The 25,786-nt window shown below is 36.9% G+C and overlaps 1 protein-coding gene across 1 annotated transcript; it reads left to right on the top strand.

The window, feature by feature from the left end:
* The first annotated feature begins 5,833 nt into the window (after window positions 1-5,833).
* On the top strand, window positions 5,834-24,736 carry LOC120768485 (homeobox protein goosecoid). The gene is made up of 3 exons (XM_040095200.1): window positions 5,834-7,117; window positions 8,630-8,982; window positions 24,125-24,736. The coding sequence occupies exons 1-3, from the start codon at window positions 6,352-6,354 to the stop codon at window positions 24,413-24,415; spliced, it is 1,410 nt and encodes a 469-aa protein (XP_039951134.1). The 5' UTR covers window positions 5,834-6,351; the 3' UTR covers window positions 24,416-24,736.
* The last annotated feature ends 1,050 nt before the right edge of the window (window positions 24,737-25,786 follow it).

The following is a 25,786-nucleotide window of genomic DNA, read 5'->3' as shown; positions in this document are numbered from 1 at the left end:
ACAGGCTCTACCGTCTAAATTTTGGATTAAAAATATGCTTTTATGCCAATATAGCACAAGTAAATATTACATATGTATAACATTGTACATACATATATACATAAGCTACCACCATTTTGAATTCGCCTGTTTGCTGTTCCGATAGAATTTCTGATTCCGATGTTGGTGTAACAAAAATATTAGCTGGATTTAAGATGTGAATGTGTATGCAAACATAGAACCTATGCTGCAATGCATTGTTAAAAAATAATTGTGTGTATAATGTGCATGGATCAACGGATAAACGTAAGCTGCAGCAGGCTCGACCTTAATGCTCACATACATACATATACATATGTATTTATATCATTGTATATGATGTACTATATATGTATATACCCTCGATTGCGCGGGAAAGTCTATTTACATTTATATACACATATACGTGTGTGCCTGTATGTGTGCATGTTTAGTATTTTATAGGCATATCCCTTATTTGAGCGCCCGTGTTAATAAACACATTTAAAGGCATAAATAGTGGATGTGTTTCGTTTCCGTGTGTTCAGTATGAGGTGAGGCGTAAATTTAGCGGTAAACAAGCGCTGATCTGCCATTGACATTAATCCAATGGTGTATCATGCGGATTTAGTTGAAATCCCTGCCGGCTCAGTTGAAACTCCGGCATTTAGCAATAATAATACGTATAATAGCTAATATATTAACTGCATTAAGCATGATTGTAACTTTGATATTTAGTTACCCTGGACTTACATAATTAATCGTGTGTGCGCTGCGAACAAATTACTTGCGCTGCTTTATGTGAACCCGTTGGGGTATCGGCGGCATAAAAAGTAGCAATAGATCAGCATTGTTTGCCTTATTCGATTTGATCTGGACTGGGGCTTAATTTTGTGTCCGTACATTGAAGCTGACATTAGTGAAGTTGTATAATTACTAGATATGTGGAGGGAAGGCTATTAACAAATATTATTAAATTCTTTTATTAACAATAAAATCCAAAAAACTGTATTTTTTTAGTATTCAAGGATACACAAAGATGTTATTCTGATTTTGATTGCTAAATTTATATAGCAGCTATAAGCTATGGTATAGTGATCAGATCTGAACAATATGTTCGAAAATCGCAGCAATGCCTTGGATAATAAGTGCAAAAATCCATGAAGATACCTTTGACAAAGGGTTTTCGTACAAGGACTTGAGTTTGATCGATCAGTTGTATGACAGCTACATGCTATGGTCTCTGGTCCGATCGTAACAAAATCTGTGGAGGTTATAGCAATGCCTTGAGTAATACTATCTACCAAAAATACCTCGTCAAATGAAAACTTTTGCATACAAGCATGGTTCCGATCTTTCAGTTTTTATGCCAGTTATATGCTATTGTAATCCAATTTGAGCAATTTCAATAGCTTTTGTCAAATATCTTGCAGATACCTCATCAAATAAAAAAGTTTTCCACTTGTGCAAAGTTTCAGACCAATGTCTCAACAACTTTGAGATCAGTTATATTTTCAGACTGATGGACAGATGCTGATCACTTATATATATGCTTAATGGGTCTACAACGTTTTCTTTTTGAGTGTTACAAACATCGTGGCAATCTTGATACCCTGTTCATGGTATACTTATTTTTAGCTAATCAACATACGAGCACATTTATCCATGCGATCGATGATAACTAATCTAATTGTTGTATAAGTTCCTCAGTTATCAAATTATTTTATTTTATTTGCAAGCAAAATGTATTTATAACAAACCTCAAAATATTTCTGGAGAACTATCGTGAATTCATTCCTGAACAGCCAAGTCAGAATTGCCGAATTTTGCCGTAAACAAATTTAAGAATAATTTCAATGCTCTTCGATGTCATTGTGTACCAAATAATTCGTAATCCCACAACAACTATCATATACTTATATAAATGTAATTATTAATATATAGCTCGTAATAAACAAACAAAACGGGTTTACATTACTCATTTCAATTATATAAAATATCTTCAGGCACAAATTTGCATTTGATATATTGAAAAATGAAGTACATATTGTTGTGCATAATGAAACTAAGAGCATCCAAATGCCTTTTCAACTTAATTAATTAGCCCGCAAATACATTATTCAAAACGGAGAAAGATACATACCTACATATATTCTCGGTATCTACATTTTCGGGCGAGGTTGGGTTGAATAAAAAATCTGTTTATTTCATGCATAAGTATAGGAGCGTTGGTATACTGCCATAAATGCAGATAAACATGATATTGGAATGCATCTACAAATTGCCATGGCGACGCTACCCGTTCAGCTTATTAAATATGTAAATGTACACAAACACCAACAAATTAACGATGTACAAAAATGAGGAATAAGTAAATAATGTAAATACCTGTGATGGCATTTTTTAAGATTCTCAAACAATATTTTATTAATAAGTACAGTAAAATGTGTTCTTGATTTTGTTTCAATTTGGACAGGGGGCCTCCACACAAAATTTCCTAGAGCACATACATAGATAAAATTATTTTCTGGCTTTTTGGAAGTATAAATAAGTTAGAAGATAAACATATATGTATATACATATGTATATAGATATTAAAAAAAAAAAAAAATAAGGCAAAAAAAGGACATGAGTAATATAGTTTTATTAAATTTAATGATATATTATTGTACAACTTTTGAAGTATATTAGAACAAATTTTCAATGAAATATTAATATATAAGCCTGTGATGGTGAATCTCCAGAAGCGCTTTGAAAAAAGTGGTGAACATTACAACTCGTTACCGGATCATCAGAAACAAAAAATTGTATATGCATTTTAAAAGTGATGTATTTCTCGAGGTAATCAGAATTTGATCCCCGCTTTGTTTCACGCGAAGTGAAGTGTGGTGTTGGTACACTCTACATTGTAAAAAAAAGGCTTGTTGCCATGGGCTGAGGAAAATTTACCCGTTATATGGAAATTCCAACAAGATAACGATCCAAAGCATACGCCAAAATTGACAAAAAGGTGTTTTGATGAAAATTCCAACAATGATTTGGAGTGGCCATCGTCCAGCCCAGACTTGAACACTATAGAACATCTTTGGGGTAATTTAAAAAAGCTGTAAGTACCAATAATATGCCAAATATGGATGTTCTTTTTGATGAAATTAGGACGACATGGCAAGCAACACCAGTGGTGCCCTGTCAGAGTCTTATAATGCCAATTCGCAATACATGTGAAGCAATGTTAAAGTATAAGCTAAACAGCAAAATACTAACTGAAAAGAAGCAACTTTTGTTATATTATTATTTTTTGCTGATAAAATATTTTCGTTTCTAATTATTATAGTTGTCGCACTCAAATCTTTGATTCCATATGCTGTTGTTGAAATCTTCCTAACAAAAACGAATTTAAAAAAAATTTACCACAACAGTTTAAGTTTAAATAAGTATCAATAAAATGAGTAAAAACATATTAACAATACGGGATTTATTGGAAAACAACATCATTTACTTCAAAATAAGTGGCGTTTCTAATTAGTTGTCAACAGCTGTATTATATGATCCAAATATTTAGTCATCCATTTTAAACATTAAGCAAATCTGCGTGCTTAATTTCACAATGTATTACGAATTCTGTTGAAAATATGATTTTTTTCTCTGGATATTTAAATGTACTAACATTTATAGATTTGTTAAAGAAAGTTAAGACTGTTATGTGTAGAAATTTTAGTGTTCTCCTGCAAATTATTTGTACTTAATGTGCACATGCATAAGTAATACTGCGAATTTCTGCCACGCCAATAATCTACGTTTGCCATCTGCACGAATGTTTTGATATCAATGCCGACTAACTTTCCTTATAGGTTAGAATCAAGGGGCGAAACGTTCAACTTCGGCGGATTCAACGCTTAATATTGTTTATGCATTGCCAAAAAATATAAAAGCATTAATTTAGTCATTATCTACTTAAGACGTGTGGAGCGTATTCCAGATCCGAGCTGGGTATCTTGTGTCTCAAGCAATTTCAGCGCCGGGCCGAGAGGTGCGAACGAGATAAAGTATACTATTAAAATATCTGCATGTATAGCTACACATATACCTACGAATGTGGGCTTTCAGTTTGAATAAATAGCATCCGAAATCGCAATGAGCTGAAGAGAATGTGCATGAACATATATACCCTGCCATTGAGCAATCTTAACTATAGCTTTGTTATTGTTGTCTTGCGCAAGATAATGGCGAGAAGAACGCACGTCGTTCATATAAATATATAAAGATACATTTGTATCTGTAAATGCCGTAAAGAAGTGCTGCTGGCGCCAATACATATCAATTTATAACAAGCACACATACATGCTGACATAAATACCAGTAATATAATATCCAAGCAGTTATTTTCAACGGCTTTGTACTTGTATCTGTTCAGCCGAGCGCATTGTACCGCCCATTATGTGCAACGGTGGCTCCCACGAGAGTGATGTGATTGACAATTTGGTTCGAGGTAAAGTTATCTCACAGATATCACTGCAGAATCTTCATATTAAATACTCGTTGGAGTCAGTGAGCATTTTACTGTGAATGTAAGGCTGTTTGTACTCTTAAGGAATTACTTAAAAGGAATATACATACATATGCTTGCATAGCTATATTTATGCGACATAGAGATATGTTTGCTCGAGTAGGCGTAACCTGCCAAAGCAACCCCAAATAATGTCATGCAAGTCATAAATGAGCTTATGAACATTTGACAGCTGTCGTAAGTGAACCAGTGATGTAGATTACAAATTGAGATTGGATCAAATGTATCATAACCAACGGGAGTGGAGTTAGAGCAAGGCAGTGTGGTTTATTTACACATTAATCCTTTTAATGGAACCAATGCAATTATTATGTCACAAATAATCGCTCGATTTCAAATAATTTAAAATATATAAATTTCTGATGGAAGCAGAAAGAAAGTTGCATTATTCTTTCAACAAACCGCCTAACCAGGCAAACTCAAAAGGCTTGCACCGGCATAGTGACGGCCATACCGGCCAACGAGCTAAAACACTCGTTTCGACATGCTTTTGGACCGCGCAAAAAGCTGTCTTGAAGCAGAAGGAGATTATTTTGAATAAAATAAATTGCTTTTGCCCAAAAAACCATTTGTTCTGTTCTTTTTTTTTTAGGCCTGTTTACTTTGGAACGCACCTTGTATATGAAAAAACCCATTACAATTCTTTATTATGCTTCATATAATTATAATATTAAATCGTCTTTCCCAAACTTCGTGCACTGAAGGATCCACCATAAATTTTAGTTAGAAAAACAATCAATCAGAAATTATGCCTCATTTATAAACTTCACATCACTGTTGCCACTGTGTAATAGGATAATAGTCCGTTTCGAATGAGGGAAAGATAATAACCACCCCTATTTCTTGTTTCCGTGGCGTTCTCTTCAGAGAGTTGCAACAATTTTCCAATATGGTAGCTAACGAATGGGTGTGCCTTAGCGGATTTACTCTCTGTGCTCGAATAAAACAACAACATCGAGCTGCTCTGATTGGTTGCAATGGTTGGCTTTGCTTAAGCGAATGTCAGAAATGCTGTGCTCGAACTGGTTTTGTGTGGAGGATGGCAATATAAAGATGTCGTCCGGTATTAGAAGCCGTTTGACAGGTTTAACATATGAATGAAAGCAGGCGCTTTTATGGTGGCGCGTATGTATAGATGGTTGGCTGCGAGATGCCAGTGTTTGTAACGCCGCCAAAGAACAGATAAAACAGTTTCGAATTTCGAGTCAGAAGGGTTGGTTGACTGAAGATTTACGCGCAATTTTCTGGATTTAATTGAACATTCTTTCATTTTCTAAATTGAAACGCGCGTGTATGTAGACGGTGCAGTGGTGAATCAGTGAATTAACTGTGTCGTTTTATTGAGCGCGTAAGTGCGTGTGCTCTTGTTAATAAAGTGTAAGAGATTACCTGATTACCAGATTAGACCAATGCTGATTATTATATGAAAAAAGTGAATAATTACAACAAAATCAAAAATAACTCAGCTTTTGCTGACAAAAAGTTTTAAAATATAGAAACTGACTCAGTAAATAAGAAGTATACAGATTTTTAGTGTTCGAGTACAAATAAAAACCGCCAAAATTCTGTCCTCATTGTGGAATGCGCCCACCCAGCTGGTCGGTGGATTGGATTCAAAAGGCGCCAAGCATCCAAAATTCAAAATAACAGTGGTCAGTACACCGAGTCCATCACCGACGTCGCCTCCACCAACACCACCCCCATTGTCGTTATCGTTGCCGTTGACATCACATAACGCAACCATTGCCATCAGTAATTCAGGTTTGCTTCATAACAACAACAGCGATATGGTTGAGACGACCACTCCGCCCAGTGGAGTTGCTGTGAAGCGTTATGCCGTCGGCATAGTTGGCTCGGGGAGTCCGCTCAGCGAGCACCAGCTTCAGCATCAACATTATCACCAGCAGCAACAACAACAACAACACCAGTTGCAGCAACAATTTCAACAACAGCCGTCTAACTTACAACATATGAGTCAAAGTCGTCAAAGTTCGCGATCTCCACCGTCAAGTACGCCAAATGCCGCATATTTGACCACCGCAATGCTTTTAAACTCGCAACAATGCGGTTACTTGGGCCAACGATTGCAATCGGTATTGCAACAACAACAACAAAATCAGTTGCAGCAACATCAACATCAACAGCATCAGCAATCGCAATCACAAACTCCCTCTTCCGACGATGGCTCGCAATCAGGCGCCACCATCATTGACGACGAGCGCCCACACAGACCAGCGGCTGGTACGGCTACAGCGGCGGCAGCAGCGGCTTCGCTCTTTACAATTGACAGTATTTTAGGTGGTTCAAGATCTACAGTCAATAGTAATATTATTAACAACAGCAACAACAAAACCAACAATAGTCATATAGTTATCGGTGGCACGAAACGTTCCGATTCCCCCGCCTCACCTAGTTCTAACTCGAGTTCAGCTGCAACAAGTCCTATACGACCGCAAAGGGTTCCTGCCATGTTGCAGCATCCCGGCTTGCATTTAGGTCATCTAGCTGCAGCGGCAGCTAGCGGATTCACCGCCTCTCCATCCGATTTTTTAGGTGAGTATATGAGCTGAGAATAATATTTACTAACTTTATGTTCAGAAATTTATAATCAGATTTGTGCTTCTGTATTTGTTTTATACTAATACCACAAAAAAGTCATATGTAGATGAAGAGAAGAAGTAGAAGAAATAATTGTATGAAAGTGTTTTAGTTATTTTAACGAATATTGTATGTAGATTTGACTACTAACTGTAAGATACGACGTTTTACAAAATATTTACATCAGATTTTAAAACTTAAGAAGCAATATGCATCGATTTTTTTGATGAAGAGCACTTCTCCATCACTTTTATGAAGAAATTCAAATACTAGTCTACATTATGTTGAGCTTCTTGACCAATTCTGTATGTACCTGTAGCAGTACTAAGCTTGCAAGTTTTTTAGCCTCCGAGAATTCTTTTAATCCAACGCAGAATATATAGCCGCAAGAAACAATATGTATATTTGAGTGCGATTGTAAATATGAAAACGCTAGACACATAAAAAGCTTTAGGTCTCAGCTCTCGTCTCTGCTCTGAGTAATGCGGTGATCAATTTACTACGCGTGTAAGTTTGCAGGCATATTTAAATATTCCTTTTAACAGACAACTCTTAAGTAACGCGCTTACAAATATCCTCCGCCCACCAACTCTCATGCCGCACAGGGCAAATTAGAGGGAGGAAAGTGTGAGCTTATAATATATTATGGCATTTGCTCTGGTTTACGCTATTTTTACAGCAATACTTGTACAGGCATTAGCGTACCTATGCAACATAATTCGAAACCTTTCCCGCCCTTTGCATTCGCACTGAAAAGGATTTAAGGACTGAGTTAATAACACGTAAATATGCAATGAACCGCAAAAGATGATTTCAACGATTTTCTATGGGTAAGATGGAATGCTGCTGGGTAGCAGATTTACGTGGAATCGCTGAAGTTTAGAAAAAAAAATATTACGTTTTATATTATTGGCTCTTATGAAGGAATGAATTTATGAAGATGCCACAAATTGTTTTGCATGCTGCCACGAAGAAAGCGTATTAAAATTATCCAGTCAAGGACTTACGCTTACCCAGGCGAAAGAAGGCGTTAGATTTCACTTTTCAAATACAAAGTATGCTTACAACGGCCTACAATTTGAACCAACGCCAAATTATTCAAACGTTAAAAGTGAATGCATTTTCCGTTCAGATTTACATAAACGAACCAAAAAAAACTTTTAAATGTGCGCACAAATTTAATTGTAAAAAGTTTGGCGGAAAAAATTTGTACATAAATGTGAATGCACTTATGGCGATGCTTTTTCGTCGATTCTTTATCCTGCAACTTTTGACGAAAAATATCACGTTACATCGACAGAAGCATAAAAATCTCCACTTTTGTATATTTAAAGTTTCTTCAGTGCTCAAATTTCCTATGCCAGCTCATTTTTGCAACGCATATTTTAATTTGACTGACTACCCATTCCGTATTCATATGCATGCATGTAATATATTTTTTGTGCTTTCTCCTTGACTCTTCCGCAGTTGCTTACCCGAACTTCTATCCGAATTACATGCACGCCGCCGCGGTCGCTCATGTGGCTGCAGCGCAAATGCAGGCACATGTCAGCGGTCACGGTGCCGCGGCGGCCGCATTGGTAGCGCACACACATCCCCACCATGCGCATCACTTGCACCATCCGCATCACCCGCATCATCATGTGGCGCATCATTTGGGTCATGGGCCGCCCCCGAAGCGAAAGCGCCGTCATCGCACCATTTTCACCGAGGAGCAATTGGAGCAGCTGGAGGCGACTTTCGACAAGACACACTATCCCGATGTGGTATTACGTGAGCAGTTGGCGCTGAAAGTGGATCTTAAAGAGGAGCGCGTGGAGGTGAGTTTGAAACTTATATGCTCTACATTCGTTCTCGTACATATCATTTATAAAAGCGTATATTTGTAAGAAATTTTTTGCTTACGAAAACTAATAACTAATACTTTTCCACGCTGCTTACTCTACTCAATACTGAAATTGCTGAGTTTGAATTTTAGTAATTATTGCCCAGCTTTAGACTCGCCCAAATTTCAAAAAGTTTTTATAACTGACTACGAAATATTATTTATAGAGGCCTATTTGTGGATCAATACATTAAGATTTTGTCTTTGGCGGCTTTCTTTGTGGTGTATTGGATGCCAAGCCAGAACCAAACTCATTATTGTGGCTAAGATTGTTTCCAAATGGTCTTCTTTACTTCTCTTAAAAGAAACTGCCACATGTTCAATGTCCATATAGAATTAGATCTACACATAAATCATTCATTAGCACTTTTAGTATTTTGTACCAGATCTGTTCGCTCGAAAATGTCTCCTTTATACGTGAAGAAAAAAGCGGAATTGCTTTGATTTCATAATATTCAAAAAATTTCTAAACTGCCAAATATAAGCCCAAATTCCCAATCGAGCTAGCGATATGTATGTTAGTAAGCACTTAACTTTGAGAGGTTTGTCTGAATCCCCTCATTTAAATGCAGGGAAATAATTTCCGCCGAGGTTTGCTGATTTTTCGCCGCGAAACCAATTGAGTGCAGTCATTTGAGAAAATCACTCTGTTTATTTAGTTGTTCGCTTTAATTGAGAGGCTTCCGACCACGACAACAATTACAATAAAAACAATAATAAGAATAACAATGGCATGCATGCCACAAAGGAGTCGATAGACGCCAAACGTTTACACGCATACACATACATTGCATATACATATATGTGTGTGTATATGTGCATAAATCTGCTCTCGAAATGTGGGAGTGAGCGGACGTAGGACGTGGCACATGGTAAAATGAAAATTATCATTTCACTTAATTTCAATAATGTCGGGATTGTTGGACTTGGCCGTAATTTACAGAGATCGCATTTTGATTTGCAATGTAAACAAAGTCGTTTGCCGGCTGTTGGACGTGGGACCTGGCAGATGGAGTGCCGAGGATGCACAGCATAACCGTCACACACACACACACACAGAAACACCCGAGTGCACCCATACGCCCGCTCTTTAATGCATGCTAATACAGGCGAAAACAAGCTGCGCGGAACACAAAAGTTGCCAAGCAGTCACACAGCGGCGGATAAGTCTGAGAGTGAATTGCGTGTGTAAGATGCGTTAAAAGCGAAAACCGACAGTGATACATACCAACAACATCATCTTGATGCGAACAAGCAAAGTAGCAAAAATTATACCCGCGGGGATAGCTTAACGCCGTGGCAGAACAGGCCATGCGGCTTGCAGGGCGTTCAACCACCCCTGGATGATGTGTTTATTTTAAAACCAAAACCGTAAAAATGTATGCAAACCTTCTGAGTTTTTGCTGTGAGCGCTGTTGTTATTATGCTCATTGTTACTCACCGCCAATTGTTGTTGTTATTTGAAGAAAATCCCACAAATGGATTTGGAATACAAATGAACGTGCAACACTCAACGTTTACCCGTGTTGTTGTTGTGCTATTTGATAGATCCATTAATATAACGATTTGTCAACAAATTAACAAACATGGGTCGCCGAGTTGACAATTCAATTTGTATTATATAACATGAGATACTGTAAGTTTATAACACTGGCATGTGTGTGTGTGTGTACGCAATAATACATATCTACATATTTGTATTTGTTGATTGTGTGTTTAAATGGCATTTAAACACCATACGTTTTAACACCGACCAAATTTTGTGCGGGGTTCGCGGAGGGCTGTGACTCCGGCGTAAGCTCAGCGCTGCATTTGTAGGGATTTGCGCAGAGATTGTAAGCTTCGTTAACAACTAGTTAATGTTAGATAAGCAGTAGCATGCAGCCACAACTTCACACACACACACACACATAGACACGCATACAAACGCATAAGCACACATCGTCGGTGAAAGGGTTTTGTGTGTGCATTTGTTTGGCTTGCACATTCGACTAACTTTTGCTCGCACTGATAAATAGCATGCCAGCAGAGCAGTGGTGGGGGTTTCCTTGACTTCGGTTGGCGTGTCAACACGTTTGTGGACATTTGTGCAGTAATTAGGCTTATTACCTTGAGTGTGGATAAGTTGTGCCAGTATTAGTTGCTTTGTTGTGTGTGTTGTTTATCTAATAGTAATCAGCATATCTACTCATATCTTGATGCGCACACACACTTATATATAAGCAAATGTGTATGTATAGTATGTGGTATTTAAGGATATGCTTAAGTAGACGCCAAAAGGCATTTTATCACTTTCAATTTGTTTTGTAAATTTTGATAGTGTGCGAGTAGTGGGGGTGTGCAGGCAACGGGTGTGGCCCGGAAATCTGTCAAGTGCGAAAGTAATGCCGCCGTTTAATGTTATTTGACCGCAGGCTAAGAGCTTTCGCATTAGCATTTACGGTGCTAGCTTTGTCACTTCGATTCCTTGCTTACAGCCTCGAAGAAGTGGCGGAGTGGGAGAGTGCACTAAAGTGGGTCGTTGTTTGATGAATGTGGCATCGGGATGCGAACTAGTGGTGCGAATGAGATCAAAGCTATTTTAGATGGCGATTACGTAAACCTGGGAACAAACTCAGAATTATTTTATATTTCCAATGATCGCTTATTTTCGGAAAATGATTAAAGTCTTTGTAGATTACTTTGTCATGCTTCTACTCTAGATATTAGATTTCATGTCAGCAACACTTGGTGGTTTATCATTATCTCCAGTGAGGCGGCCGCTATTAGAAACAAGGGTTCCTAGAATTTTTATATTTTTTCGGTGGGTTATATGCTACTTATGGTATAATAGAAATACGACATCGAAGCATTTTTATGTCAACAAAAAGGTATGCGAAACTGCTTCTACTTATAAAATATGCGTATGTATGTTTGTATGTTTGTATAGTTGTAGAAGCTGTATGACTTGGCATTTTCTCACAGTCAATCTTCAAGTGTTAGCTACTGTTTGACTCCCTGCGCTGTCGAAGGGCTGCACAATACCACTAATCTCACAACTGTATTGTTTGCTTTGATCTTCGCGTTTGTGCTCTCTCATACACACATATGTACATACATGTAAGTATGTATGTGTTTAAGTACAAGTACGCAAATGCACACTCTTATGGGTGATCGTGAAGAAACCTTATTTAAATGAAAATAAATCATTTAACTGCTGCAAATTGATATTCCTCTTTCTATCCAATGGCTTTTTCACAATTTTTGTTGTTTTCTTTTTTTAATTATTATAGATGATTTTAGATATTATCACAAATTCAACTAATATTTGATCAGTTCGAGCCCACACAGTAGCACCAATATTTACAATATTTTTCACCTCCTCACTATTCACTTGTTTATACATATGTATGTATGTATATATGTATATGAGCCTATAATAGACACACATACATACATATATACATATAGGCAATACGTATTTCGGTATTGAGTATTTAGGCATAGTTAAATATTTTTGTTTGTCAATGCGAAAGGCATTCCGATTGTCGAGGCTCGTTGGCTGAGAACAAATTGTGTTCACATTCACTCTTTCACTTTTTTCCAAAGACAAATATTTGCAAAGCGCTTCTCTTCGGCACAAACGAGCATGGAGCAGTAATAAGTTAACAACGATTCGACTGTTTTTTATGTTTTCAAGTCAACATTCAAATCACGCCAAACACTTGAACGACAGGATTAGTTGAATTTGAATTCTTATGCTTGATTGCCGACCGATGACTTTCGGATTTCACTTGTCTCTGGTGTTTTCTGTTTTCTGTGTGGCCACAGTGGAGCTGACATATAAATTATGTATGTGTATGCTGGCTTTTTAACGTTTGCTAATAAATCTCAATTACCTTTCGATCTATAACTGACTCAAAACAAAAAAAATTTCGAAAATTGTATCTGGAAATACGTCTACCTTGCAAAGCAACCTAATCTCTTGATGACAAAAGAAGCAATCAACGCTAATAAGTATATTAGCGCTCACACAAATATACATACATACATACATCTATGGGAATCTGTACACACCAAAACCTACAGCAATACGATTAATTAACATATTAAAGTAAATGATGTTTTGTGAAGGTATTCACACAGACCTACAGCGATATATTAACTCAATGTCATATACATACATACATATGTATACATATGTATATGTATGAAGCTTTACAGCTCTCATACATTCGTTTATACATACATATGTATGTATGGATGTATGAACGCGTAAATTACAGTAGCTCGTACTTTAGGTCTTTCGAAGCTCTTGACGTAATTGCTTATACAAGTACTCCAAATCATTTATAAATGCATATACGCACATACACACACACACACATCACACACACAATCCTAAATGCACTTGTATTGAGTGAAGTCACTGCCTATGTGTGACTGCCGTTGCTACTGTTTAGCATAATTTTACTCAAGCAAAAGTGTTGCCACTTGAGCCGAACAGCAAAGAAAGAATCGGCCACGGACCAACAACAACAACAGAGGCATTTCAACCGTCCTTCCAAGCGTGAGGCAGCGAGGTGCTTGGCCAACGCTCGGGCAGGAGCTGCCAGCGGCACGAACGCTGATCACACATGTCGCGACTAGTGTGTGTTAAAAAGATTTGTGCGGCTGTATGCTGATTGGGGCCTAGGCAGTAGTGACACAATGCGCCATGGAATTGACATAAGTGGCAATAATTATTGAAAATCTCCCGTTTAAGTATGCAATGGAACAAATGGTTGGAGCAATGCACAACTATACAGATGGGTAACTTGCTGACAAAAGGGGTACACATACATATGTATGTACATGCATGCATATGCGTATGGCTACCGCTTACGTTTGTCATTTAGCCACTCAATTTGCCTGACGTTGACAGCGAAAATGCCCAGTTAGTGAGTGGCCCGTTAGTGCCAAGTCATTGTGAAGCAGGCGTCGTTGCCATTGTGATGAGGAAATATGCAAATTGCTTTGGAGATTTTTCTTGAGATTGTTGAATATTTGCATATTTGTAGTTGTGCTTTTATGTGAATATGTGGAATTTTACGTTTTCTTATTTACTCATTTTGATTTCACAAATCATTATTATTTTAATTTAAACCTCAAGTATTTTAAAAGTATAAATCCAGAGTGGCGAGAGAAACCAAACTGCTCGCATAATTATCATATAAATGTATTAAATGTGTTTATATGTATGTGTAACGATGAAGGAATATGCTTAGCGAACGCTTTTTGACATGTATTAGTAATACGAGGTAGTATCCATTAACAGTTTTTGATAAGAGACACATTGTAAATACTAAAATTTGGTTGAAGAAATTTAAAAATGGCATATATACGCAAATATATCAATATATACAATTATCTATCTAAATATGTACTTTGGAGCGAGTTGGTTTACAGGAAACCAAATAAGCGGAATTTTTAGGGGTCCTAACAATTAGTTTGTCAGTTTTTGAGATATCCGAATGAAATTTAATACGTAGGTGCATTTTGATAATCTGTTGATCATTTGTCGGAATCAGTTAGATCGTACAACTATAGCATATATCTCCCATACAAGTGATTATTAAAATTGTTTAAGCTTTGCCTTGAAGTCGCAGGGTCGAAAGCGGTTTTATACCCATAGTCTCTTAGGCAAAGTTGTTCAGAATGATCCGTAAAACCTTTCCCTCATACGTGCCTTTATAGAAAAAATCGATGATGTATATATGAATGTACATACGTATGTACGCTTTGATGTATATATGTATGTACATACATAGTATATCTAATAAATAATTTTATGGCTCATGACTGGCATGGAATCGGCTTAAGGATACTGAAAATTGTTGTCACGTTTTTCGACTCAACGCTCTATTTTGTTTTAAAATATTTCTCCCACATAAAATAGGAAATTTTTAACCTAAGTGTAAATTTATGCACTCTGTCTGGAATGCTGGGAACACAAATAGCTAATACAATAACAACATTAACTCACTTTGTCAATGTTTTCCTATGGATTGCACTTGCCGGCGGATCGAATTTGAAAGTATAGTAAATGGCAAAGCTTGATTCGTGGCCTGCTAGTTAAACACTTGAGGGCATAATTTAAAGTTACTCCATAAAAATGTTTATGCGCTGCAAGGAAAACAAACGGCAACAGCCGAAACCTTAAATAACAGCAACTCCCCGAGGAGGCAGGTTAGAAGCACTCACGCATCCACTTGTTCAATGCTTCATACACACAGGTACAAATATATGTATGTATGTATATTTTTCTAATCTTACATCCCATCGGAGTTGCAGAGCTTGTATGTGTGCGAGCGAGGGTGTATTTGTGAAATAGAGTGATCTAAATAAGCGAAATTATGAAAATAATAATTCAGCTGCAAGTGGCATTTATTGTGAAACCGCAATGTGTGGCTCAAGTGCTTTAATAAAACGTAAACACGTTCATACACACATACGTACGCACGTTGGGCGCTCGAAATTGTTGGTGAGGGTGTTAACAGATCTGTCGCTTTAGTGGTGGTTTGTGCATAAAATATGAATGCTCCGTTATGTGTATGTGTGTGTATGTGCGAGAGTGTGAGAAACGCGCGTGTATGCTGTGCGAGATTGAGGTTGTGGACACATTGCCGGCGGCCACTTGTTACGTTATTAAAATCAACGAAAATCTGCTGATTCCAGCTCATTGAAATTTAATTTCATTTAATTCATACAAAAATAAACAATATTTTAATTTGCGCCATAAAAGTAATGAAACAAGGAAATATGAGGGTTTTCACACAGTTGCATATGTTGTAGAAACATTTGTTGTAGAATAAATTCAATTTGTTGAATATAAATATTATATATGTATATACAGATGTTTACTGACATATGCCGAGTAAAAAGTATTGAACAAACATTATGTTTGGTACAACAGCCGACATGGTGGTCCATTTACTTCAATTTCGGTGCTACTTCTATTTATAATTGTGTGCACAAATACACCTTTTCGAGCGCAAACTTCAAAAAGATATCGCCCAAAACCTAAATGCGGCCAGAGAAAGCAATTGCTGCTAATTGTTGTCCTTTTGTCGGCCTACTTAAGCCTTGCTTAGTTGGCTTGAATAAGAAAAAAAAAAACAAGAAAAAAAGGAAAATTATAACAATAAACAAGTGGCATTAGTACGTACATACACATGTACATATACACACAACACACTTAATAGCAACGAAGTAAAAAACAAAATTTTCCGAAGTTGCCCCATAATGCTTAATAAGACACTCACACATACACAAATATACCATATACAATATGACAGTCTATTAAGATTGTGAAAAGATGATTGTGCACTTTGTTAAACATATTAATACCCTTTGTATCGGGACTACCTATCCACATTGAGCCGCAGTTGTGGAGAATGTTTCAATAGGCTGGCGCGTTTAGTCCTTTCAAAACACAAATAAACACACGCTCCTCAGACGATGACATGAATTGAAGATTTGGGGATAAGACGTGTATATGTATATGTATATATGTACATATATATGTATATATATATATATATATATATACATATAGTATATCTTTTATCTTGTATCGAAAACGTTTGCATTTGACAAGATTTATTTACAAAATTTGGTATATATTATTTTCTAAGATAATAATGTAATCTCCGAAGAAATTATTCAGATCGGTTAACTATAACATATAGCTGCCATACAAACTGAATGATCGGAATCAAGGGCTTTTATGGGAAACTTCCTCATTTGACGATATGTCTTCACGAAATTTGGTATGAGTTATTGTTCATAGAAATAATGTAATATCGCAAGAAATTGTTCAGATCGGCTTACTATAGCATATAACGGCCATACAACCCGAACGATGGGAATCAAGGGCTTGTATAGAAGACTTTCTCATTTGACGTGGTATCTTTACGAAATTTGACATGGATTACTGCTTAAGATAATAATATAATCTCCAAAAAAATTGTTCAGATCGGATTACATTAGCATATAGCTTCCATATAAACTGAACACACAGTTAATAAAGGAAATGCACATATGAAGGGTATATTAGCTTCGGTGCAGCCGAAGTTAACGTTTTTTTCTTGTTTTAATTTTTTTTGATTTTTTCGAAAATCGATCTATCGTTAAAGGACATGTATAAAGCTGATCTGCGTATTTTCTGAAAAAGTTTAAAAATTCTGAATTTACATATGTAAATTTATTCATTTTACCTAGTGTCATTGCGGTAGTTTGAGTTTTCTACTTTCAATCACATCAATTTTGCAGTTAAGTTTTCCAGCGTTTTCAATCAGATGAAACCGTTTGAGCTCGGGTCTTGCGCCGAAGTAGCACAGTTGAAGAAGCTTGTAAACATTTTTGTTGTCGTTTATTCGACGTCAGCTTCTAATTAGACCGTACTCCCTGTGTATTTGCGTGCAAGAGGCAGCAATAGTGCTGGAAAATTGCTATTCTCCATATAATTTCTGGGGGAAACTACTTGTTTGCGTCTGAATAGATGGTGGCATGACAGCTGCTGAGATTAGCCAAGCACAAAGTTGTGACAATTTGCAGCCAAAGCGGCAACGCACTGCAACCGACACTAGGCATCCAAAGCACAACCACAGTGTGCACACGAACTCAAACGCGCACACATACACATACACCTGTGCAACCTATGTAACCTGTCGACCTGACTTGTTTGCCTAAAATGCCGAAATATAGTCAAAACATTGGCAGTAATTTTTGCCTCGGCGTTGTTATTGTTGGTGGTTAGCTTTTTGCGCTGCACTCGTTAGATTGGAGGCAGTCATGTATGCATCTACGCTTTACTTGCAACATACATGCAAAGCCACATTCAAGTGAGTATATACATATGTACCCTCATCGCTGCAGCATCGGCAGCAACTTTAATCCATGGCGCCACTTTAGTTTGCACCGGATGCCATTTGGGGCAGAGCTGCTGCCAATATGTGCTGATGTGGCTGAAATTGCCCCACGCCCGTGTGGGAGCTGTAACTAAGTTTGTTTTTCGGCCCAAAATCTCTAGGCTGAAAATCGACGAGGTGTCGAGAGGCAGTTTCACTGAATTTTTATTAAAACAACGTTTCTGTAAAATCGGCAAAAGTGCACGAGTGTCAGAGTTGGTTGGTGTATTCATGGTTAAGTGTGCATGTTGGCGTTGGTGAGCGTATGGTGATTATGTTTGTCTGTTTGCTTGTGGCCTAGGCACATACGTATGTAGGTGTGCAAATGTGTTTGTACGTGTTCGTGTATCGCTATCGAATCCATTGGCTCGTTTTTTGTTGCTGTGTGTGGTTATTGGCGACGGCGCAAGCTGCTTGCTTACTTTTTGCTGTGGCGAGTAGTTAATTAAAAATCAACCGCTGCTGGGTGTGTTTGTTTAATGGATTTCATGCACGTTGCTATTGCTGCCGCCACAGCCTACGCCAGTGTCAGCGGCGCCGACCCGCTTGGCCGCATCACCGCCTTTTCGCATACAAAACTTAGCGGCGCAGAGTATCAGCGATTTATACGCTTTAGAGTTGTAAAATCCGCCTATACACACGCACACATATGTACATATACAGGCATATGAAAATTTGAAACACACACCGATATGTATGCACGCACGCTGCAACATACGAATGCTCGCACATACATACTTATGTACATATGTAGATCGCAACGCTTGCGGCCATTTTGCTCACCATCACTTGCGGTGCGTATTTTGTTCTTAGGGAATTGAGCGCTCAAATTGAACCGTGCCGCAGCGCTGAAGCTCTGAGGTGGTCGTGTTGATTTTGCAGTTTTCGCTGTTAAGTGAATTGTTTAAAAATTCAAATAGCGCCGATGAAACGTGTGGAAAGCGCGGGAAAAATGGCGCAGCTTAAGGCAGGCGGCTCTAAAGCGATTGTCTGAGTCAGCTGAGATTTTTCATGCTTGTCAAATCGCATCGAGGTATTGAGCTTTATGCAAATGGGCTTTCAGTGCGGAGAGCCATTAAAGAGAGTAATATCTGAAGATGTGTTGACTTCTGATATCTTAAATTGCTATGATTATTCTCTATAGAAACCGTTAAGTATGTTTTATATAAAAGTTTACACAAACATTAAGCTCTACAATAATTTCCAGTATTTTTTCCTACGAGTCACATATAAATCATCCTATTTGTATGAAAATATGAAATTGTAAGTTAGAACACTCTGTATTTGCATATATATGTAAGTATGTATGTATATAATAGGGTACATTTTTAATGCACTGTGCTGCACCCGCAACGCCCGTGGCTGCCATAAAGCGCTTAACATTCGTGTTTATTTAATTTGAAAAATTGAGTTTGGATATTTTGCACCACTAAGCCAACATTTTCATAACAATGGCCGCTTACCGCTATTCCAAAACACACTCACACACTTGGTCGCGCCAAACCGTACATGAGCCTCTGTATAAAAATATACGCATGTATGTACCATATGCGGAGAATTAAATATACTAACCCATAGAGGTGTTTAGATATACATACATATGTACATATGTGTAGTATGTGCACATGTTCTGTTTGTGTTACACGTGCTTACACATGTGTGTATGTACATATATTTACACCTATTTACTGACCAGAAGCTTGCGGTTATTAAAATTTTATTCTAGTCAAGCATTTTTTATTATAGCCGTCAATAGCACACAACCGTTACACAGTTACATACGTGTTGATGGCAGAAAGTGTAGCGACATGTTATGGCGAAAAAACAGCGAAAATTCTGTTGATTGGAAAAATTATGAGATTAGTTCGCGGCAGCCAACTGACCTTGCAACGCTGATCCATTTTAATATGCAATTATTACGGAGATTTTTTATATTCTATGTACTTATATATGTGTAAATATTGGTATGTGGAAGATTTACATATTTATGGCTTAGTCGTTTTATTGGCAGATTTTTAGTTTAGCACAGTTTAATTTGAAAAATCAACTGACTTTAAGTATTTAAATATTACCGCTTTTAATTAGCCGCAAATTTTATAATTAATGTTTGCATATATATTTTTTGTGCGTGTTTATTTTATTTGTTTAACTTTGCACTATTTTATGGGAAATTAATGCGGACAAAGTACTTAATAATGTAATACATATAATTAAATTTTTTGCTGTTCGTGGCAAAATATTTACATAGTTAAGAGGCAAAATCCGCGAAAAAATTTAAATGCAACATGGCGTTATATATAAAATAAAGGATATTCGCAAACTAGTCTGTTGGTAGTTGCATTGAGCAATGCGTGATTTATTATAACGGTACTGCCGCGAATGTGGAATATTATACATAATAAAAAATAATTTTGGTAGTCGAAAAAGTCTTTTCTCTTTTATTTCTAATCAAACTTCAACTTAATTTTTTTTTTTATATTGACACTAATAAATAAATAAACAAATTATGTACCATTTTGGTCGACTACTTTTTACCATTTTTCCGCTAGAGACAATATTCCAACTTTAAAACTTTCATCAGTGAAAATCGAAATTTTGAAATTTCCAGAACGAAGCGAGCGAACCATTGCTGTGCTACACGAACTGATAGAGATGATTTTTGTACATAAAATTCAAAATATAGCGAATTTCTTCATTATTTTCACTAATTTTTGAACAGCTGTAACTTTTTTTCAATTTCCTCCCAATTAATTTTTTTTGGTTAAATGGGTGCTCACCTTTCCAACACTAAATGGTATGATACAATGTGATTGGTATCGCTGGAGATATACGACTGCAACAAAATCTATTGATAAAATACGAAAATACTTTTTCGACAACCAAATATATGAAAATATCTATATATGTACATATATACATCTGTGAAAACCAACAAAAAAGTCGCAAAATTTATATTTTTATATGGCTCTTGATGTCTCAAAAATCAACTTCGTCCAGTTTGTAGAAGTTTTCTAAGAGCATGCGTTGCAAGCAAAAAATCACCACCCTACCATTTCCAAAGCTCAAATGACCTGAGGGTCCATCGGTGCCCAACATTTATATGAATAAGTGTATCAGTTTGTGCTTGACTTAATTGTACATACATACATATGTATGTATATATGTATTTGGCAAATACTGCTCAAGTGATTTAATAAATCTGTGCCTCAAATTCACAATGTATAATCATTTAAATTGACAAATGCGAATTGACAGCGTGATTAAGACTTTTGAGAGTCTCCCGTCATTTTATATAATTTGTGGGTGAGACGCGCATGCAACCACACTACGTATTGTAAATATATGTATATACGTAGAACGGAATTGTAATATAACCACCACTATATAGACAACATACCGCCATACTGAAATGAATTCAATCGCTTTGATATCATCAAAGGTTGCCAAGGTGTCGACGGTATTCAGTTATATAGATATGCATGGACATATGTATATACAAGTATATGTACGTTAACACAAGCATTCGCAACGATACGCCTGCGAGGTTGCAAATTGTACAATGGATAAGCGAAAAAACTACTGGATTTCACGGTAAATGTCAAGTTTAATTAGTGATTAGAGCAAAAGAATCGTTATGGTTATAATATTTGTTTTTGCTTTTGTAAAGAAATCTTTTTGTTAGCAATAGTAAAGTTATTGCATTTTTTAAATTCCGCGCGAAGAAGGCTTATATTCTATGGAGGCTCAGTTAACTTTAGTGTGTTGTTTCCATAAAGTCACTCAGCTGCACTTTGATTTGGCATTTCCAAAAATTTATTTTGAAAATTTATTTTGTGAGCACAGAAATGCAGTTCTGCTGATAACAACAATAAACAAAAGTGACAACATCAATAACTATCAACAAGTAACATAAAAATAATAACAGCAGAGCGTCTCTTTTATTTTTCAATTAAAAGTTAGAAAAATACCTGCGAGCATTTTGTTGATTTTAAATTATTTTCTTTATTGTTTCGAACGTGAACAAGCATTAGGTTGTAAGGGTGCAGTTGTGCCCGCCGAAATCAGAGAGCGTGGGACGAGCGGATACCCCGACAGATAACAACGAAAATGGTGGCAAGTAAAGGCTGGACACAGCATCGCTCAATTCACCAAACCGTAGCGTACACTACTACAAAGAAACTGCCAAAATAGACAATACTGCAATATTGTGTATGTATTAGTAGATAACTGTAGAAACGGTCAATGCGCCTGCAACCACCCACCAACGTTTAAGCGAAGTGAAGCTCCACCCACACAGCGGTAAACAGGAGATGGCTTAAGTTCTCTGGCAGCTGGTTATGGAGGAAGATACGCCAGCACCAATCGCCACCGACTGACAATTCTGCACTCTGATGTATCAATGGATGTATTTGTACTGTGTGTGTTTCACCCTTAAGTTATTTACACATCCCTGTTATGTTTAAACAAATACAAATACAAATAACAATGAGAAAATGATTTATTTTTGAAAGGTAAACATGAAGAAAAGTTAATCCAAATTTCAGTGCTTGGAAATTAATTGAATGAGCAAACCTGCTCGACATAAAAAGGCCCAGTTAAATGAGGCAAATCGGGCGGAAACTCTTCCCCACGACACCCCCCACCTTGTGCCCTCCTCGAGTGGAGAGAGCAGAGTGAATTTTCATTTGCCATTTTCTTGAGCTTTCACTTTACTGTTGAGTTGTTTGCTTTTTTGTGCTTGTTTTTCTTGTGCGCTGCCTCCCGGTTGGCCTCTTGTATCGCTTTTGTGTCTTAATTAAAAGACCAATTTGCAACTTCCGCTTGAACGCTTCTAGAAAACTTCCTTCAACGCGGGCGGCTGCACTCGTATTAAGGAAAGCTCTACGTTGCGCATGGTAACTCATGCCCAGGAAGCAGAAAAGTATCCCGCGTAAACGTAAGAACCCAACTCAGCGCCAGCACTAAAGAATACCAGGAGGAAGGAGGCAGTGGCAAAAGCCAATGTAAGAAAAATTAATTACAATTATAATAAACCGCCTAATTAGGCGGGAAGCAAATGAAAGTACGCGAGAAGAAGCTCTAAAGAAAGAAAATTGTAATTTAAATATTACAAAAGTATTTCACGCGCGTAGAGCAGCGACGGCGCTGGCTGCTGGTGGCGGCAATGATGGGAACTGGGAGCAGCAAAAGGTCAAGCTTAGCTGGGCGTAAGCAGGAAATCTGAAGGCGCACACTTTAGCAACGCTTCAAACAGCGCGAACTTGGAGATATGTATGCAACCATATACATACACACATACATACCTCGTATGAAAGGTGGTGCTGTGCGTCAGGGATTCAAAGATAAGGCGACGTGGTTGGAAGCCAAAACAGTGTTAGCGGTTCAGCAGGAAATGGAAATACATAAATACAGTAAACCCAGAAGAGGAAAATAAAATCTGTGTTGCTCTTAAAAATAATATTTTTTGTTCAACGCACATTTATGTCATGAATAGAACGCGAGCGTCACGCGGCATTTATGCATAACCGCAGAGTTCACGTGATTTTTTTCATTTGCTGTTTTGCTTGCTTCCTTCTCCAACATTTGAAGTTTTTTTATTGAAATTTAATTTGAAAAACGGATGAAAGTGTTTTTGAAGCCATACGGATTCTTCAGCAGAATCGTTGTAATGCCATAAACAAATGCTGCCGTTATATATAAATATATATTTTATATAGATATGTGGATGTACTCCAAATCAAGAAAAGCATAAAAAAGACATTTTTTTGTTGGAGTATTTCATTTTTACGCGTTGCATATTTCTTTTAGTTCCGTTAAAGCAGCACAATTTGTTGTAACTTCCGGAATTTTGGTCTTCTGTTTTATGAAATTCCATATGCTGCGTGCTTCGTTGCCATGCGGATATTATTTTCGTATTTATGCGCTTCAATAAAAGACATTCTTTTCATTCGAGCAGCCAGCCAAGTGCAGCCGTTGCTCTGGGTGTTGAGGTTTTCGTAAGCAAATTAAAATATTAAAACGTAAATATTACTACCACACATACATACAGTTATATATATATTTATATTAAGATATTCTACTTAAAAATCTAGCAAATGCTTAAAGATGGTATTGTTTTCTAAGGTTTTCCTTTTAATTTCTTTCCAGGTGTGGTTCAAAAATCGTCGCGCCAAGTGGCGTAAACAGAAGCGCGAGGAACAGGAGCGCCTGCGTAAGTTGCAGGAGGAGCAGTGCGGCGGCGCCAGCAACACGCCGGCAGGGGCCTCGGTCGCCTCGGGTATTGCCTCGGTGAACGCCAACGGCGCGGTAATGGCCGCTGTGGCGAATCTGAAATGTGCCGCCGAGGATTATGCCAGTCAACTTAGTCACCACATTAAAACCGATCCGAATAGCTATAACAGCGATGCGGATGAGTCATCCGACCTGGAGGTGGCATAAAACTCTGTTCACCAGTTATTTGTACATATGTAGATTTCCACATTAATTTCAAAATAGTCTGTACCATATAATTTAGTTGATATCTACTTGGACCAAAATAGTATTTGTAAAGTTTCAAATTTGTGCATTTAGACGTTCCTACACACCGGTGTATATACTTAGATAAAAGCAAAACTGTATGTGAGTAAGTGGCGCATTTGTTTTTTGTCCAAAAAATCAATTTTATAATATAAATTTTGAATAATTTTATGAAACGCGTGTGAATGTCCGTCGCTAATTATGTATTTACTATTGTATATATGTATGTATGTGGTGTGTATGTTTCGGTTGTTATTTTTATCAGTTATTATGTGTTTGTGTTTGTTATAGCGCCTTAAATTATACTAATAAATTTTGTAATGTAAATTATGCATTGAAATGTGAAAAAGTGTGTTGATGTGACTTTTATTTTTTGTAGTAAAGGAAAATTTGTAAAAGTAATTGTTTAGTAGATGAAGGTGTGTGTGTTGCAACTTTTTTTTTATTATAAAGTGTTAAATTAATTGAACAAATGTCTTAGCCCAAATATGCTTAGTAAATATAAATGGAATCAATAAATCATTAATTGTAAGCATTCATTGAATAATGTCGAACTTAATAAAAACTAATATTAATTATAGAAGATTTTGAATTTTAATTATACTTTGCTTGAAGACTCGTGCGCCAACACTCCCTAAACACGGAATACTACCCAAATCTTTTTATACCTAAAGCTCTTCAGGAGACAATAATGGAAAACATTTGGGAACATTTCTGAAACATTTGGGATCATTTCTGAAACGAAAAGTGTGCTCATAAATTTCATTAGATTGTCGGAGGTGTTTAAAACTTGTTTCCCTTCATTGAATGTTAGTTCCCACGATGACGATATCTGCAAAGTTACACTAAATGGCACGCTCAGAGCTGATGTTGTGCCAGTGGCGTTGTTGCTTTCACACCATATTTCTTATATTAATATACTCTTAGCATTGCATCACTATTTTCCGCCGACTTAGCTGTGCTGGCTCACCAGAAAGTTTTCCAACAATGATTTTCTTATAAATTTCGGCTACAGATTTTCGGTTGGATGGTTAATAAATATTTTCTGGAACCTTTAAATTTCACTAATTTAAATAATGTTTTATTGAATTTCTCATTAGTTCGAAAACAGGGGAGCAGTTGATTTTCATTTTAAGGACTCATTTAATAAGATGTTAAAGAAAAATTAAAAAAATAACATGCTGCTCGATGCCCTGCTCCTTTTTTGAGTTATACAACATGTATTCAATATTAAATGTATACAATATTAAGTGAATGAAAGTCTTCAAGAACAAAGTGCAAACATTGAAGAAT

This window comes from Bactrocera tryoni, chromosome 2 (genome assembly GCF_016617805.1).
Source record: "Bactrocera tryoni isolate S06 chromosome 2, CSIRO_BtryS06_freeze2, whole genome shotgun sequence".
NCBI classification, from domain to species: Eukaryota; Metazoa; Arthropoda; class Insecta; order Diptera; family Tephritidae; genus Bactrocera; species Bactrocera tryoni.
This window is presented reverse-complemented; position numbering and strand designations above follow the sequence as displayed.

Excerpts from the sequence above, each read along its gene's own strand:
- LOC120768485 (XM_040095200.1), top strand. The coding sequence starts at position 6,352 with ATGGTTGAGACGACCACTCCGCCCAGTGGAGTTGCTGTGAAGCGTTAT. Across the intron at positions 7,118-8,629 it reads CTCTCCATCCGATTTTTTAG|TTGCTTACCCGAACTTCTAT; the intron begins GTGAGTATATGA and ends ACTCTTCCGCAG. Across the intron at positions 8,983-24,124 it reads TTAAAGAGGAGCGCGTGGAG|GTGTGGTTCAAAAATCGTCG; the intron begins GTGAGTTTGAAA and ends ATTTCTTTCCAG.